Here is a 16,774-nt window from a genome sequence, read left to right as displayed (position 1 = left end):
TTTCAGCTCCAGGCATTTGGACACACAAGCTGCAACACGGATGAGCTTGAGGGCATCGTGCTGGGTGAAATAAGCCAGTCACAAAAACAGAACTACCACAGGAGGACCCTCGAGGGGTCAAACTCCTAGACACGGAAAGCAGACGGTGGCTGCCAGGGGCTGGGAGAAGGTAACTGGGGTTAGTGTCCACCGGGGACAGAGCCTCGACGGACGGTCGGTGGTGAAGGGGCACCGTGTGAAGGAACTCAATGTCCCTGAAGAGGACACTGGTTGAGATGGTTACGTTTTCTATTATGTGCATTTTACCACATGGAAAACCAATGTGGCGTCACCACCAGCTCCGGGTTTCGGCATCGGTCACGTGCCCCCGCGGCAGGTGCACGAGCTGGACTATCACCGGGACCGTGGGGAGAAACGCCCCAGCGCTATCACGCAGGGTCACTTGAGTTGTGAGGAGAGGGGAAAGCTGGATCACTTAGCCAGAGCAGCCTAAGAAAGGGGATGCTCTGAATTGGCCTCATAAGGAACACAAACGCAGCTGATACTCCTGTCTACTTCTTGTGACCAAGACTAAGTAAAGAACAGCGAAGTGACAAGTTTTACAAGTTGAGACAGCACGAAAGGAAAATCCCTTGGACTTACTAAGAGATTAGACACACTTACGTGGCACCGATTCAGCAGTGAATCCATTCGTGACCCCCAGGCGAGTGAGGGAGACCCATGCCTGTCAGTCCCCGCTGCGGGTCAGACTCGCGGGGCGCAGACACGATCTCCGTGTTTGCGCCCCAGCCCCTGATGCTGATTTAACACAGATGGCACAACCCACAAACCCAAGTAAGATGGGGTGAGCGGGAGGATTTGCTGAATCCTTTTCTACCTTCCTGTTCGCAGGGTCCATGTAACTTCTGGTGGAGACTCCAGGAAGAACGTGGAATGGTGGCCAGAGCGAGGCAGGAATGAAACATCGAACACCCACACCACCCGTCTGCAAAGACTGCTCCCCCAGCAACCTGCTTCCACGGGCCTTTCCCCCAGGATGGAAAGCATTTCTCAACAAATAGTGTTCACACTGGAAAACAAATCAAGCAGTTACATGTCTTGTTCCTTTTAAATGAGTTATATCTTTAACCTCTTCCTACACCACTGAAGTTTAACAGAAAAGAGACAGGGGCTCCTGGGTGGCTCAGTCGTTAAGCGTCTGCCTTCAGCTCGGGTTATGATCCCAGGGTCCTGGGATCGAGTGCCGCATCGGGCTCTCTGCTCCGCGGGAAGCCTGCTTTCCCTCTCATAGTCCCCTGCTTGTGCTCCCTCTCTTGCTGTGTCTCTCTCTGTCATATAAATAAATAAAATCTTTAAAAAAAAAAAAAAAAGAAAGAAAGAAAGAAAGGAGAGAGACCTATGGCTCACAAATTCCAAGTAGTCTCCTTGCCCAACAGATTTCCCATGTTAACAACGCTTAAAAACCACCACATGAACCTGGGCAGCGCTATCGGTGAGTACTGGGCCTTCTCGGATGATGTATTTACACTCACAGTCACCGCACAATCTTTAAAATATCATTCACAACCAAACAGACATCTGACCTTAACAGGCATGATTTTCACATTTGAAATTTATGGAAATTTAAGTTTTTTGGACTAAGGAATTATGAAAAAATTATTGAGGCAATAAAGCTGAGAAAATTTTGGAATCAGAAATCAGTAAATGTGCCTCCTCCTGCCTGGGAGGTCAGAGCAGTAAAGATTGAAGGCATTTAAGAAACTGTCTAGAGACAGATACATAATGACAACTCCGTAACTGTCACGAGTCTGGAAGTATGTGAGAGGCGAGACAACCTGCTTTCTGGGATGGCCAAGAGGAGATGCACCAGCGATGGGCAGCAAGTTCTTGGAGAGAAGGAGCCACATGTAACTCATCACTGTAGCGTCCTTCAAGCCCAGTCTGGAACCCCACATGGGGTAGGAGACGCATGTGTGTAACAGGTGTTAACAGCCCCACGCGTGCCAGTATACGAGCAGTATGGTGGCACGCACTCCTTTCCAAGTAAGGGCAAGAAGAAGGGCTGTGGGCTGAGCTGAAGCAGATCTAGATGTCCTGCTTCCCAAGGTGGCAGTGGCCTCTTGCTCCCTAAGTCTCTGTGTCTTTTTCTTGGACTTAATTCCCAGATCCTCATCCTAGTTGACAAAGGTCTCTTCTCCTAGGTGGAGAACCTCGTCACTGCTGCCCAATTTCCTGGACTTGAACATGAACAGGACACTCTGGCAGAGGCCTGTCCATAGCTCAAAGGAAGACTTCCCCTCCCCTAATCTACGGCCCAGGTCCCAACACCGCATGCAAACAGACAATCTTAAGTGGTTCTTTGCATTCTAAGAAAAATAAAAATGCAGGAAAGAATTTAAAAATGGAGAAGGTTTCTAAGCCCCCATCTACTGACTAGCTGTTAATTCACAACAGGGTTTACTAAGTGAAGACCCACCCTCTTGTTAAAAAGACCGTGATGGGGTTTCTCGGGGATAAGGAGTAACTTCTCAGGGGCCAGAGTGTCACAGAGTAAGAGACAAAAAGCCCAGGCAACAAACTGGTACTTAAAACCCAGCAAAAACCCCACTTCCATAAGAACTTTTCAGAACAAAGTCAAGCGTGATAAATACCTAGTTCTTTCCTCTCAGCCAGCCCACAATTGTGAACACCGGGAAGCAAAGAACACACCACAGGGAAAGCACATATACATTACGCAACTTTGGAAGTACTCTGACGATGGGCTGGCCCAGCGCAGACCCCTACTGGGGCTGAATGGCCACGGGGGTGGGGGCCCAACGCTGCTCTCAACTCACAGCTTTGCCAGGAAAGAAAGCCCACACCTCAGCTTTTGGCCAAAATTGGAAAATTCTCTTTCTGTTTGGATCCCTGGAGAAATGATAGCTGAATTCTTCTGGTTTCTTACTGGGGTGACATTCAGGTCACATCTAGGCCCTAAGGGATCTGGACCAGGGTTGTGCCCATAATGAATGAGGTGAGCTCATCAGTAACCGTATCCTCTGCAGCCTCACCGAGCTCAATGCACCTGGCAGCCAGAGGACGGGCCCCAAGACGGGTCATGAAGAAAGCAAGGAGAGCACAGATGACAAATGAAGGGAGTGACCAGAATATTCCAAAATTAACGGAAAAGAACTGGAATATGGCCGACTAGAGTGATCTTCTCTCAGGAAAACAAACTGCACAGTCCCAGCCCTGGAACAGTCCGCCATCTGCCAGTGTTGCAGAGGGATGGAGACTGTGACATAATATGGTTTGAGGCAGATAAACTCCACACACACTGCACTTTTCTAGAAGCTGTAAATGACCAATGTTTCTCAAAAGGGCTTAAAGTCTCAAGTTTGCTTTTCCCTGAGGGGAAACCAGCAGTAACAGAAACGTACAGCAACCTGCATATGCCATTTAAAACCTTCTAGTAGCCAGTTTTCAAAAGTAAAAGGAAACAGGAAATTAAGACATTAACTCTAACAACACATTTTATTTAACTCCACACGATATATTGTCACTTCAGCCGATCATGGCTCTAAAATAGTTGTGCATGGTCTTTTTCACCACAGCTCTTGAAATCTAGCGCACGTCCTCCCCCTGCAAAGCATCTCAGCTCAGACTGGCTGCCTCTGAACGATGCTCTGCGCCCACACTTGTCCGGCGGCTGGCACGCTGGACACTGTGGACAAAACGCCCTCGTACGCCCACTAGGACCCCCTGACTAACCCATCTAGACACATACAGTAAAGCAGTCTTGCCACCATTACCTTTCAATAAAAGAATCACCAAGGAACGCCAAATGCTGTTTGGTTCAAATGGCCTGTCATTTCAGGGGAGAAGTGCTTCTTTCGGAAGCCCCTGCCATCAGAGCCACAGCACAGCCGCAGCCATCCTCCCGAGCCCTGCCTGACCCACCACCCCTCCCTCGGGGCCGGCTCCGTCCCGATGCTGCACGGGGAGCCTGGACACTTTGGAGAGTTCTGAGATACTCTACAGGGGAGAAAGGAGGTGTGCCTAAACTCAGGGCCTACATGCTTGAATTCCTGGGATTTAACGCTAACAAAGAACCCACAATGAGAAAACCTAATGAAGGAGAAGCTGAATGTGATCCCCCTCCCCCACCTGCTTTCACCCCCTGGAGGAGAATGGTACCTGCTCTGTTCTCAATTATGAACGACACTGGCCGAAAGAGAAGAGCCCCCTTCTCATTCTCCAAACAGATACCATTTGGGGAAATGACGCAATCATTTCTGACCATCATATGAAATCCTTGTTTCCACTACAGCTCTTGATGGATTAGAAAGGGCCAGAGCCACAGTGACAACGGCCTGAGTCACGAGGGACAAGGCTGCAAGGAAACAGGGGCAGAAGCACCAGGGTCATTTCCAGCGGGCATGAGCCAGCCGTGCCTCAGGATTCCTACCTTTGTGGTTGAAGATGCCTTCCATTTCCATGCTACTTCTCGAGTGGGCGATGCACAGAGAGCCGCAAGGAACCAGGCCCTCTGCAGCAGGGGACCGGTCGGTGGTCCGCACCAGACACCAGTCAGGCTTGTCGTGGGGCCGCTCCAAAACCTCCACGGTCTGGCCACGGCGGATGGTCAGCTCCGTGCTGTTGCAGGCGGTGAAGTCATGGATCACCACTGTCAGCTCGCAGCCGCCGGAGAGCTGGGGAGGGAGAGACACACGTTAGCGAGCCCCGGTCACTGCCCCTGTGGTGGGGAAGGCTGACCTGGGCCAGCAACATCCTGGGGTTGGGGCAGTAACTTGCCCCCCAGCCTGAGTCGGGGCCCTCCAGTTCGCTGCCCCTTTACTCACCTTCAGAATCACATGGGCAGCTACTGACTTTCCTGTGTGTGAAAACACGGTTATGATTTTTGAGGGTTTCACGGTCAGAATCGGATACAATTTTTCAGATGAGTGTCCGTATCATTTTGGGCCTGAGACATTATCATCTCCCTGCTCAAAATGTGCTATAATAATCATCTTTCAAACCCAGGGCAACCTTGTAAAACCTCTGTTTCAAGGCCACCGGGGGATCACTGCACCACAGGGTGCTAACATGATAGTTTTATCTGAAATTTCCCTTCCGACGTGGCACCACAGCAGCCTGCGCTGTCAGCGTGGAGGCTCTTGGCACCACGTGGGTCCAACATAGAGCTGTCGCACAGCAGGGAGACGGAAGAGGCCACGAGATCCCTACATATGGGCAGAACATGCCTTGTTCTCTCTCTGAAGCCCTCCAGGATGCCTCTTAGTGGGCGCTCCCATCCCCAGGCCTTTCCAGAACCCCTGCCCACACTGTGCTTCAGCATGCCATCCCACACACTCTGTGGACACTGGCTTCTTTCCCATACGCTACGTGCGTTCTGGCCCGAAGCTCCTTTCCCTTCTTCTCTCCTCTCACTAAGCTCACTCCCATTTTCTGTCCATTAAAACTACCAACGCTTGGGCCCTCTGAAGCGTATCCACGAACTCCAGAAAGATACATTCACGCCATGATTTCTGCTTATAAGAGAGGTGTGTGGCCTTCTCGTGGCCACTTGGCTTACTGTGGCCTGGGCCCTCTAAGTCTGCCCCGCGGACCGTTCACACGTGGGGACAGCTCGTACACACACACGCTCATTAACATCTCCTACACGAGAGTGTTGTGAACTGGCCCCTCTCTGGACTGTCCCTTCTGGCTCTTCAACCCAGGCAGCCCCCGGGGTTCCAGCTCTGCTGCCTGTTCACTGTGGCCCGATGTGGCCCCATAACCACACCCTCTATGCCGAGGACTCCCCAAGCAGACACCCCAGATAACAGCTAGACACTACTCCCCTCAACGTTTTGGACACGTCCCTCCAAAGCAGTCCAGGACACGACCCGCCTCCCCAGTTTGTCTTTCAATGGTGGCTAATGGTACCACAATTAAGTTACCCAAGTTAAAAACTCTTGCGCTCCAAATGCTATCAAAAAGACCTAAGGCCGTCTCTCGGGTTACTTCCTTCCTCTGCCCAGCCAGGCTACATGTTACGTGGATTTTGTGGTGGCCTCCTTATACACTCCAGGCCCACTTTCCACGCCACGTGAGCACTGCGGGCAGTTGCCTTGTTGAAATGCTAAGCCTCCCCTTCAAGGATCTCAGATCCAAGCTGCTGAGCTTGGGGTCCAAAGCTCCCAGAGCCGGGTCCCAGCCCGCCCTGCCAGGCGTGCTCGCCGGCTTCTCCTCGTGGGATTCGCAGCCTGGAGTGTGTCTTCCCTGAGCTGAGCCCTGCCTGCACTGTGTGCATGAGATCCTGGCTGCTCGGAGCCCCCATGTCCCCTCTGGGTCTGCTTCAAGCTCTGTCCGCCCAGCAAAGCCCTCTGGGAAGCTGATCCTGCATCTACCTCGTCACTCAGTTTGTAAATAAATTGTGTCACAATTCTGAAATAAAATGTGACTTCGGGAGCTAGCTCTGCCTGCGTTCAGCGTGCCACATGCCCAGCCTTCTGTCCCCCTGCAGGGTGGCAGCACGGAGAACACACAGGCCAGGAGAGCGGCGGCCTGAGCTGTGGTCGGTGGGTGGAAGGACCGGCCGGGCCTCCCACTGGGGAGCAGCCTCGTTCCAGAGGTCTCGCCGCTCCCCCTCGCTCGCAGAGACCTGGGAATCCATGCCTCCTGCACAGGCTCACAGCCCCCTGGGCCCCCGTCATGCCCTATGCTGTTCATCATCCTCTGGTTCTAATGGCCTCTCTTTTGAGAGAAAGTTTAGATATTTACAATAAGAAACACATGTCCACAAGACAACCACAGAAAGCAGAACACAACAGAACTCTTCCATAACAAAGCACACGTATCAACAGACGGACTGTCTTTGCTAGGCCACAAAGGCAATTTCTCATGAATGCTTAATCCCCTCCGAAACGGTACACATTCCCCAGTGGGAAACCCATGCTAAATCTTACACGCATCTCCGTGAACCATCAAAGATGCTAACGTTAAAAAGTTAAAGGTAGAGGCCCAGGCTGGAGAATTTTCCCTGTGAAACCCCACATTATGGAAGTGCTTAATCCCTGTAACAAAAAGGAGGAATGTTTCCTGCCCCAGGGGAGGCGTGACCAGGGAAGGAGCCCCAGCACGGAATCCAGCGTGCTGAGGCCCCGCAGGGTCCACACTTCCTACGGCCCCCTTCAGGCCTGCTGGAGCTCTCCCACGGCCACCAGTGACCTGCCCGTGCGAGTGTGTCACCCCCTGCCTGGAACCCCACGCCCCCAGCCCATCACGCCGCCCGGAGGTTTCTCCACCCCCCGCCCTGGGAAGCACAACTTCAAGACACATTATCTCATCACCAGCCCTTTGCTGGCTTCATTCTTGAGCGTTTTATTAATTTTTCAGATGGCTCAAAGCCACGTGGTGCATTTTGCGGGTGGGGGAAGGGTGGGAAGAAGAGAAAGGGGCTGCCCAAGAAGGAACGTTAAGCTTGACTTTATTTCTGGCCCTGATTCCTTAGCCCCTCACAGAGTAATCAGAAACTATTGGAAACATCTGTGGACTTGACAGAGCATAATAAAAATCAAGCCTGTTCTGACAAAGAATCCCATACTAAGTTAAAATTCTTTTTCAAAGACTTCAGAGAACTTACTAACAGAATCTCCTACAGTAATCTGTTTCCAAATAGTACTAAAATTATCATTAAAAAACAACCTATCTGCTTGGCTTTACCGTGAGAATCTCCTCCACAAATCTTTAAGGGAGGACTAAAAGGATGCTTTCTGGGGCACAGAAGTCCTGAGGATTTCTATCTCAAGTCCTGAGGATTTCTATCTCAAGGTTCACATCTGAATATTTTAAACTCACTACAAAAACTGCCTTTAAAACTAGTTTGCTAACTTAAAAAAAAAAAAAAACTTTTAAAAATAAAAGACTTAAAATAACTATTTTGCGGAAGCAATGCAAATCATCACTGCCTTTTAGGAATTAAATTCCTAAATAGAAAAAGTTCGGATAATGAAGGGTGACTGAGATTGTACCTGTTTTCAATGCTATTTCCACCACCAGTGACCCGATTTCATTACTATGCTGAGTTACCATTCCACTGATGTAGTTTAAAACTCACTTCTCCCTTCTAAGCGCACCCTGAGAACGTTTTTACGGGACTTTGTGCACTTCTGTGTGTTTTACGGACTTCTGTCAGGGCTCCTGAGCACATGCATGTAGTTTAGGATCGCAACTGATGAAAATCTCAGCTTCCATGATTCACATTAACTCTTGAGAAATTCACATGAGAAGACAGTGCTCTCCTCCCCTCCAATATTTCTGCTTTTCTCCTTTAAAAAATAACTGTGGTGCCTAAAAACCATGGCCGTGACTAGGCCTTAGTGCATGGACCATGGAAACTAGCCACGAAATGCCTCCTGCAGGACCAGACCACCTCTTGTCCCTCGCCGAGGGCTTCCGGGGGCGCTCGGACAATCCAGACACACAGACAATCAGTAGACTCCAATCAGGGTCCCTCTGCCTGAATTCTCTCTAGAAAGGCTGAATGTGAACAAGCTGTGGGCGCTCACCCAAAAGAATGAAACGCTCATCTCCAGTCGCTGGCATGTTGAATCTTCCACAATGACCACACAGAACAGAATTTTACTTTTTATGTTTTCTGGAGAAAGCGTGTTATATTGTTGCTTTACCTGAACCCAGTTAAGAGCAGTGACTCAACTGTTTTAGTCCCCACGGCTGGGGACTACTGACAAGCCCACCGCTCCTCAGGGCAACCCTCTCTGGTGCACAATGAGGCAGTCTGACATTGCAAGAACACAGAGTTCTGGAGAGACCAAAGCAAACATGTGCTTTGAAGGACGGCGCTCCCAGGTGAGCTCCGGGGCAGGTTCGGCTGGAGGGAGAGTAGGCTCGTCACAACGGCCACAGGGGACGACGCAGCCCCTGCAGCAAATGATTCTACTTCGAGAACCGAAGTCAGCGGCAGGTGGGTGTTTGGCCAATTTTGTGAGAGCAATTCAAAAGGAAAGTGGCATTGCGGGTCTAATAAAAGCCATTTCCCCCCAAAAGAACAAAGTGTATCAACTCTGTGAACAGTCCCTCCTACAACCCAGCATGGTTCAGCATGGTTCAGTCATTCAGAAACCTCACAAAAGAATCTTGTGGTTTTGTGGAGGTTTCACACGGAGCGGACCAAAGACTGGCCGCTTGGTTCAAGGGGATTAGGGAGTACAGTGCCATTACTGGCAACGCTTTTGAGAGAGGTCACCACCGGCAGCCAGAGTTCCCCATGGAAGTGCATCCTGCCCCAGGCTCTCACCCACCCAGGCTTTCCACTGTGCAACTTCACCAAGCCTGGGCAGCAGAGCCCCCGCTCATGCCAACCCCAATGCCAAGTCCACAGGGGAAGCCTCCACCAAGATCTGCGGCTGAGTTCTAGTGAGGACCACTGTCATGGGCTCTCACACATCGAGGGTATAGAAAGAAATCTGTGAGAACTCAACAAATGGTTATTAGGGTAAATTTTATATGGCTTTTACCACACACACACATGCAAAAGAAATCTGTGAGAGAATTTTTTTTTTTTTCCCCAAAACGGTAGCTTACCATACCTGACATTTTATCCAGAAAAGAAATACTGAGTGTGGTATTCAGGGATATTAATTCTTCACTCTTTACTGACATGAGCACACACTGGGTTTTCTGACACAAAAATCATTCTTAGAACCAAGGCCTCCTTCACGGTGTGATATACATGAGGTGGAATGGAAAATGAAATGTTAAAAAAAAACCCAATTTAAAAGCCACAACTAAAAAGCCAAACTTTAAATGTAAAAAGTCAGGCCAAGTGGAGATAGGACAGTGATTATATATCAGGCTTCAAGGCTTCACAGACCCTGACCAGCAACCCATTTCCCCTCGCTCACACACTAGATGAGAGATGCCAGCACCTGCTGAAGAAACAGCCTCGGAGGGAAGGTGGCCAATGAATGAGAAGTTCAGTTGGTTCACACAGAAAAAGGCACGAGAGCTGGAAAGTAGACAGCTGACCACTGTTACCTTGAGTCATCTGGTCCTGGAAACCCCGAAGCCACGTAAGACACTTTCACCCAAAGGAACCCGTTTGCTGAGTTTCCTGAGTGAGCAAGACTATCCTTCATCCAGAAACGTTAATGTGAAATGACTCTTTGTCTTTGACGGAGGGACACCAATGGGAAGAGCTAAGAAATGACAGTCAGTTAGCCAGAAATGACTGGGCTTCTCACCAGAAGGAAGAACAACTAGAAGAAACATCTGGGCTCAAGTCCAAATCAAAACTATGTCATCACCTTCAAGAGTAACTTTGACCAGTACTGTAAAATTTACATTAAAAAGCACTTTTCAGTGGCACCACTATTTTAATAAACACTGTTGTTACATTTCTACTCAAGCTTTGTATTTAAAAAAGAAAAAATCTGCTTTTGCTTAGAACTGAGGCTTTCTGGGTAGCCTGGGTGGCTCAGTTGGTTAAGTGTCTGACTTCTGATCTTGGCTCAGGGTCGTGAGTTCAGGCCCCGCATTGGGTTCCATGCTGGGCATGGAGCCTACTGAAAAAAAAAAAAGAAAAGGAAAAGAAAAGAAAAAGAACTGAGGCTTTCTACTTTAGCGTGGGCAATTTTGTTTTTCTGATTAACTAAAATTATCAAAGACTACATTCCATTTTGTGGTTTCATGAAAGCACTTAAAAAACTTGTCAAAGGTTACAAAAAACCACAGCCACTTAGGAAAATAGAAAACAAAAATTAGCAAAAGGAAGACACAAACACCAGGTGCGCTCTATCCCCCAGACTGCTGGCGGGGGCGGGGGCCTCATCTCCCGGGTCATTCCTGTCCTGGAGCACCTGTCCTAGGCCGGCCCACAGTGGGTGATACATGGACGTCCATGAATAGCGTGCAGTCATTTTACACATGTGCAGCCACAGTACGGCTCATTCCGTGGGGTTAAAGATGAGTGTGTGGTGGGGGGAGGTAGGTTTTTAGCAAGAATCCCCCCTCTTCTTCAGTGACTGCCCATTCATTATGGGGCATTTCACTGTTAAGCGCCCTCCCCCCCCCGCCCCCAGGGCTTACATCCAGGCACTAACACTGAGCAGTTTGTTCTTAGGGCAGCTTCTAGCTCCTAATCAGCACAGCTCCAAATCCACTGCCATCCAGAGCGGGCAAATACAAGGACAGAGAGGCTGACAGAGACAGCCATCTGCAACCACCGGGAATGAATAGCAACAGTCCAGGAAGGAGGGAGAAGGCAGCACTTCTGACAAAGACATAGCAATAGCTGGGATTCATTAAGTGCTCAGTACGTGCTCGGCTCTGTTCGCAGCACGTCACACATTTTCAGTACGCACAGCCCCGTGAGGTGAGTCGTTAAGTACTGTCCCCAGTTACAGATGAGGACACTGAGGCACAGACAGGTGAGCTAACTGCCCAGGGCTGCTGAGGAGCGGAGCCCAGGGGTCTGGCTGGTGAGCACTTCCTCGTTCCTAACCATCTGCTGCCACACTGCGAGCAGCGGCCGGGGTACTCTGTCTGGGGAGACTAAAACTCTGCCCTGGAGAAAGGCTTCCGAATTAAAGCACGTGCTGTCATGCCCACACAGGGGCACACCAACATGAGGTCCTGGGAGATTCAGAGCTCTGGCAAGGCCAGCAACTTGAGCTCCTCCTTGGAGCCAAGGCGCCCTCTTGCTTCTAGCACCTTCAGTGGGGGGAGAGCGTGGAGCCAAAGCTGCGGGAGCTCAGAACCAGGGCTCGTGTGGCTCCTGGCAGGGCCACTCTGTGCCCGGAATGCCAGGGAGGTGGGCTGGAAGGGAGCGGGAAGGCATTTCCTAAATAGGCTCAGTGCAAGTTTCCTTTCTCAAAAATGTGAATTTGGCCCCATTTTAAAATGCACACTGCAATTTACATAAATCTGGCCAAGTTCCTATTGTTAGGATGTCACTTCACAGAGGAAGTTGGTTGACTTTTTAAACTACATAAAACCTCCTATCTCCAACACAGTGCTACAGTGCCTTCATTAAGAGTAAAATGAAATCATTTATTCTAAATATGTGGATTCATAGATTCACATTGTAAGCTTAGGGCAGTTCATGCCAAGTGTCAGTCTCAATTGAATTTCTCATTCATTAAAAATCAGAACTGCATTACCTACGATGTAAAAAAGCTCACACTGGCCCCGAGGGCTTGGGTCAGCTTGTCCACAGGCCCCCTCATCTTGCTTCGGTGATCCATCTTGACCTCAAGATGCTTTGTTCTAGAGTAGCCTGTATCTGATTCCCGTATTTTCTATTTTCTTTATAAGTTTTTGTTATATAAAATAAACCACAGACTAATAAGGCAAATAGAAGAGAAAAAGGTTAAAAATGCTTCTTTAATACATTAAAATATTTAGCTCCATAACCAGCGCTAATGTGAATAATAAGGTCTGGACTCTAGCTGGTAATTAAATCCACATTTTGTTCTTGGCTTTAGCTTTCCACTGCTGGGTGGCCCTGTGAGGGTCATCCGACCTCCCTCATCTCCTCAGTGTCCTGAAGGCTGGCTCAGCACTCTCCTCCCTACCTCAGGGAGACAAGCTCAGGACAAATGAGATACGAATCTGGCAACCATTTGATTTCTTTGGACTCCGAATTATATTTTTATAAGATCATTTTATCAACGTAAGTACCATGAATACGGACAAGAATCGCTGCTAAACTCACTCCCGGAGCAAGGGGGTGGCGTATTTCAAAACTGATGTTTTCAAAGAAAGAACTGTGCTCACGAGGCGTGTGGTTTGTACCTGTTTGCACCCGGATCTGCGAACAGTGCTCCCTGGAAAGAGGGGGTCTCCAGGAGCCCCTCCTCAACAGACTCCTCCAGAAACATCCTGCGCATCTCGTAGAGCATTACTACAGCACTGGGCACATAACTTTTCCTTACGAACGCTCCAAGAGGCCGAGTCGAAAACATCCCCCCATCCAGTCTCTGAAATGTAACCGAAGTCCACGATAACAACTAACTCACAACAGGCATCATAAATTAAGCCCAACAGGCAGAATATGTTTAAGTAATTTCCCTCGCCAGGTCTATCTGCCTGTGTCATCAGAGGCTGCTTAAACCTAAAATATACAGGGTGGAAAGAACCCCGAGACAAGAAAACTTACTGCCATCAGACCGGAGGGGGTTTTCTGGCTAAGCCGAGTTCAGTCCAATAGGGCATTCTAAAGCTGACTTGAAAAAGGATGCAGCTTCCTAATCTTCAAAATGTATTTTCCTGACTCATCTACTGACCCTGAAATATCTACTAGAAGTATAAGCGGGGAGACAACAATAAAAAAGCCCTCCATAAGCTGAGAATACACAAATCCTGGCATTCGCACGGCAGCAAAGTCTTCCTTTCTTTCTCATCAGGCCGAACGGGAACATCCTCTCCAAAATTCAGATTTTGAGTTACCATCATGAAATCTCACATGCTCTTTCTTCTCAGCCCAAATACAGACCCAAGAACTGAAGAAGGCAACTGGCTGCAGGTCTTAGGAAGACAGCTCATCCCTGTTTGGTACTTTTGAACCTACCAAGGACCTACAATCTCAGGGACGGGTATTTAAGGAAATACATGCCAGGTCCACGTAAAAGAGGAGTTCTGGAGTGTCATTACTTCCAGATGGCTAGGAGTCACGGGAACGCCAGGCCGGGAGCTGCCCGGAGGGAGAGGCTCTGTACAGCTCAGGTGGGGGGTAACAGCTGTTAGCTGCAGAAGCGGTCGTCAGGGAGTTCTGAGCTCCACAGTGACGTTCGGAGAGAGGGCACCGCATGAGGGAAGCAGAAAACGGTGAATTATCTCTACACGTAGAAGACTCAAATAGTTCTTTAAAAAGCCTAACATCCCAGTAGAAAAGCAAAACTTTTTACTTTTATTTAACTCTTTGACAATTTCATTCAAATTCCTTATTTCTACAAAGTAAATTTTAAAACTCATTTCTAGAGTAAATCTATGAGAGTAAGAAATTCTAGAGTAAGTTCTATGAGAGTGTATTTGGGAAGAACATGAACTTGGGACCTGACGGGCCAATCGGTGGTTGGTGATGCCCACCACGGCGAGTCTGTGAGGGGCCTGAAGGTGGGTGGCAGCAGAAAACATTGCTATTACACCCCAGATGCCTGACATGTCCCTTCTCTCCTTCCTCATTTCTACCATTGGCAAGACATATTTGCCACTGGGCTCTGAACAAAGTAAAACGAGACACTTTTTCTTCTCCATCCTATAACTCCAACCATTCTACTTTCTAGGACTTATAGTCTGATGAACTCAAAAAACTGAATAGAAAAAACAAATGACTCAAACCAGAAGGATCTTAAGAGAGAAATCACTGTAGGAAAGCAATACTTTTAAGTCCACTTCCTTCTCTTCTGGACCCTGCATTACACACCGGGAATCCTCTGCAAAACTGGGTGAGGAAAGCGCCCCCATCTGGGCCTCTGGGACCTGCCATTGGAAATAGTCCAAGACGACCCTCACCGGAAGTCAGCAGTCGCTTCCAAAGGACGGTGAAGTCAGGACACTTCCTGCTACAAATGCGCTGTGCAAACACCAGGCCAAGAACAGACTCCCGTATGTCCCCCACGCCCCCTCGTCAGGACGAATGCAGAAAGACCAGCCTGCATCACATAGTGGGAAACACAGGAATTCTGAACCGGTGGCACACTCAATAAAATCATTATTCACTATCAAATAACCTTTTTGGAGAATTTGGTCTAGCAGTTTAGAAACAGAACATGTGCTCATCTCAGTGGGAACAGAAGACTTATTTAGCTGACGTGAATGTCCCCCAACTGGCTTTTATGGGGGGCCCTGATTAGCTGTGCCTCACGTCAGCCTGGATTCCGAATTCTCCTGCTCATTTATTTTGTTGGTTTTGGGATTCAATCGGGACAGATCGTGAGATGCTCTACACCCCTTCTGGAGAAGGGAGAGCTACATGGACATTTTGCCGACCGGATTGGCTGCCCAGCCGTCGGCACCGGCACGGGCTCCTTCCGGGGTGCCTTGCCTGCACCTGCTGCACCTGTGTTCCCAGGAGGAGCCGCAGGGCCCACCTGAGCATGCCGGTGCCCCTACTGACTCACAGCAGCTTCTCATCCGGGCTCTGTGCAGCATTTAACTTAAAATAACTAGTTCTTCTGCTTCTGTAAAGTTACACCTTAAACACCTGCCCTAGAACACCCTGACAGAAAACCATGTAACGACACTGGGAAGGTCAGGCGATTTTTCCTGAATCCTCAGACTTTACCCCCAACACCCCCAACTTCTTGTCTCTGCTTCTACTCCCAGCACCACTTAGCACATAGTGACTGTTTGGAATTGTTGGTGCCAAACTGTCATTTATAGATAGAAACAGGCTGCTTCCTAGCAGATCCAAGAATACATCACCCACCCGCCAAAGAAAGTGCTGGTTGCAGCTTACCTTATCACTGTCCAGCGTGTTCTGAGACGTCCGTGAGGCGATGGAAATTGTGTCCGGCTGGCTGCTCCCATCGCCCTGGCTATCCAGATCCTCTCCATCCCTGAAGAAGCAAACAAAGTTTTCATTCCTGACACTGCTGGATTTCTCAAGACTGGTGGAGGGCAGCTATCAGTCACTGGAGAGACAGCTTTGTTCAAAGAGGCACAGAGCCATCTGTGTGACTGCACCAGCATTGCGTGAATGGTGACAGGAGGCCACCTTGGCTGCGCGCCGGGCTGTGTGTCCAACATGTGTCTTTCGTGTAACGTGCACAGTGGTAAGACACAGTTGTGTAATTTCCATCACAGAAATGAGAAACATGAACACCTAGGATAAGATGCAGCTTGTCCCAGTCCCACACATGACCTAGATACGCATCCAGACTCACACGTGCTGTGGAAAGGGCAACAGAAAGGGATGTGCACAGAGCCCTTCCTTTACTTTAAGCTGAAGGAGGTTCTTGTCTTGACAAAGCAACTTCATTGCTAAGAATGAGGTTACACATAAACCAAATTTTAAAAAATTCCTCAAAATATTTAAGAAAGATGATCTTTGAAAAACAGTAAGTTTACACTGCCTTGTTCCCTCCCTACCAACTAAACACACCTACCCTGAGTCCCCAGCACTAACCTCCTCCCCTTCTGCCTCGCGGCCGGCGCCGTCTTGGGGATGTGAATGGGCTCCTTCAGGGCTCCTTTCAGGTGAATGGTCCTTTCCTGTATTACTTCGCGAATGTGCTTTATCCAGTCCTGCTTGTTTTCTATACTGGAAGCCTGAACGAGGTGTGAGAGTCAGTCAGGATACGGAAGCGGTCCTTTCCAGAACCCACACTAACCACGCTCAGGTCACCCACATTCCTTGTTTCCCATTTTCAAAATAACTTCCCAGCAGAACAGCAACCACATCCCATGTTTACTTTGCCATTTTGAGTATTTTTCAGTCAAAACCATTTTTATCTTACAGCACATATGTTACTCCAGATCTCTGAATATTTTAATAATCAATCATTCCCCAGCCTGCAAACCTTGTAAGCAGCTCTGGGTAAATATGAAAGCGCAGCCGATCCCAAGCCCAAGTGTCCCTGAAGCATTTAGGCAGAGACCAGCAGTCACGGGTTCCCAGCCACCCGCGTTGGTGCCCACGTCCCTCTGCCTTGTCCCCTGCACTCTCTTTCCAGACCAGCCCCATCTGCACCCATGCTTGCTGCCCCAGCACTCTGTGGAGTAGGGCCCCCCCTTATCCTCGGGTCAGAAATGGGGCCACGGTCACACA

The 16,774-nt window shown here is 49.1% G+C and overlaps 1 protein-coding gene across 4 annotated transcripts in view; it reads right to left on the bottom strand.

Annotated features, from left to right (window-relative positions):
• Positions 1-16,774, bottom strand: part of TRIO (trio Rho guanine nucleotide exchange factor) — a 223,969-nt gene that overhangs the window by 71,702 nt on the left and 135,493 nt on the right. For all 4 annotated transcript variants that reach the window (XM_032861881.1, XM_032861883.1, XM_032861882.1 and 1 more), the window contains exons 31-33: positions 16,133-16,275; positions 15,464-15,563; positions 4,448-4,691 (exon numbers count right to left, since the gene is read on the bottom strand). In XM_032861881.1, coding sequence (XP_032717772.1) covers positions 4,448-4,691; positions 15,464-15,563; positions 16,133-16,275 — 487 coding nt within the window. The remainder of the gene's footprint in view (positions 1-4,447; positions 4,692-15,463; positions 15,564-16,132; positions 16,276-16,774) is intronic.

This window comes from Lontra canadensis, unplaced genomic scaffold, assembly GCF_010015895.1.
Source record: "Lontra canadensis isolate GAN:19392208 unplaced genomic scaffold, GSC_riverotter_1.0 scaffold22, whole genome shotgun sequence".
Lineage (NCBI taxonomy): Eukaryota > Metazoa > Chordata > Mammalia > Carnivora > Mustelidae > Lontra > Lontra canadensis.
This window is presented reverse-complemented; position numbering and strand designations above follow the sequence as displayed.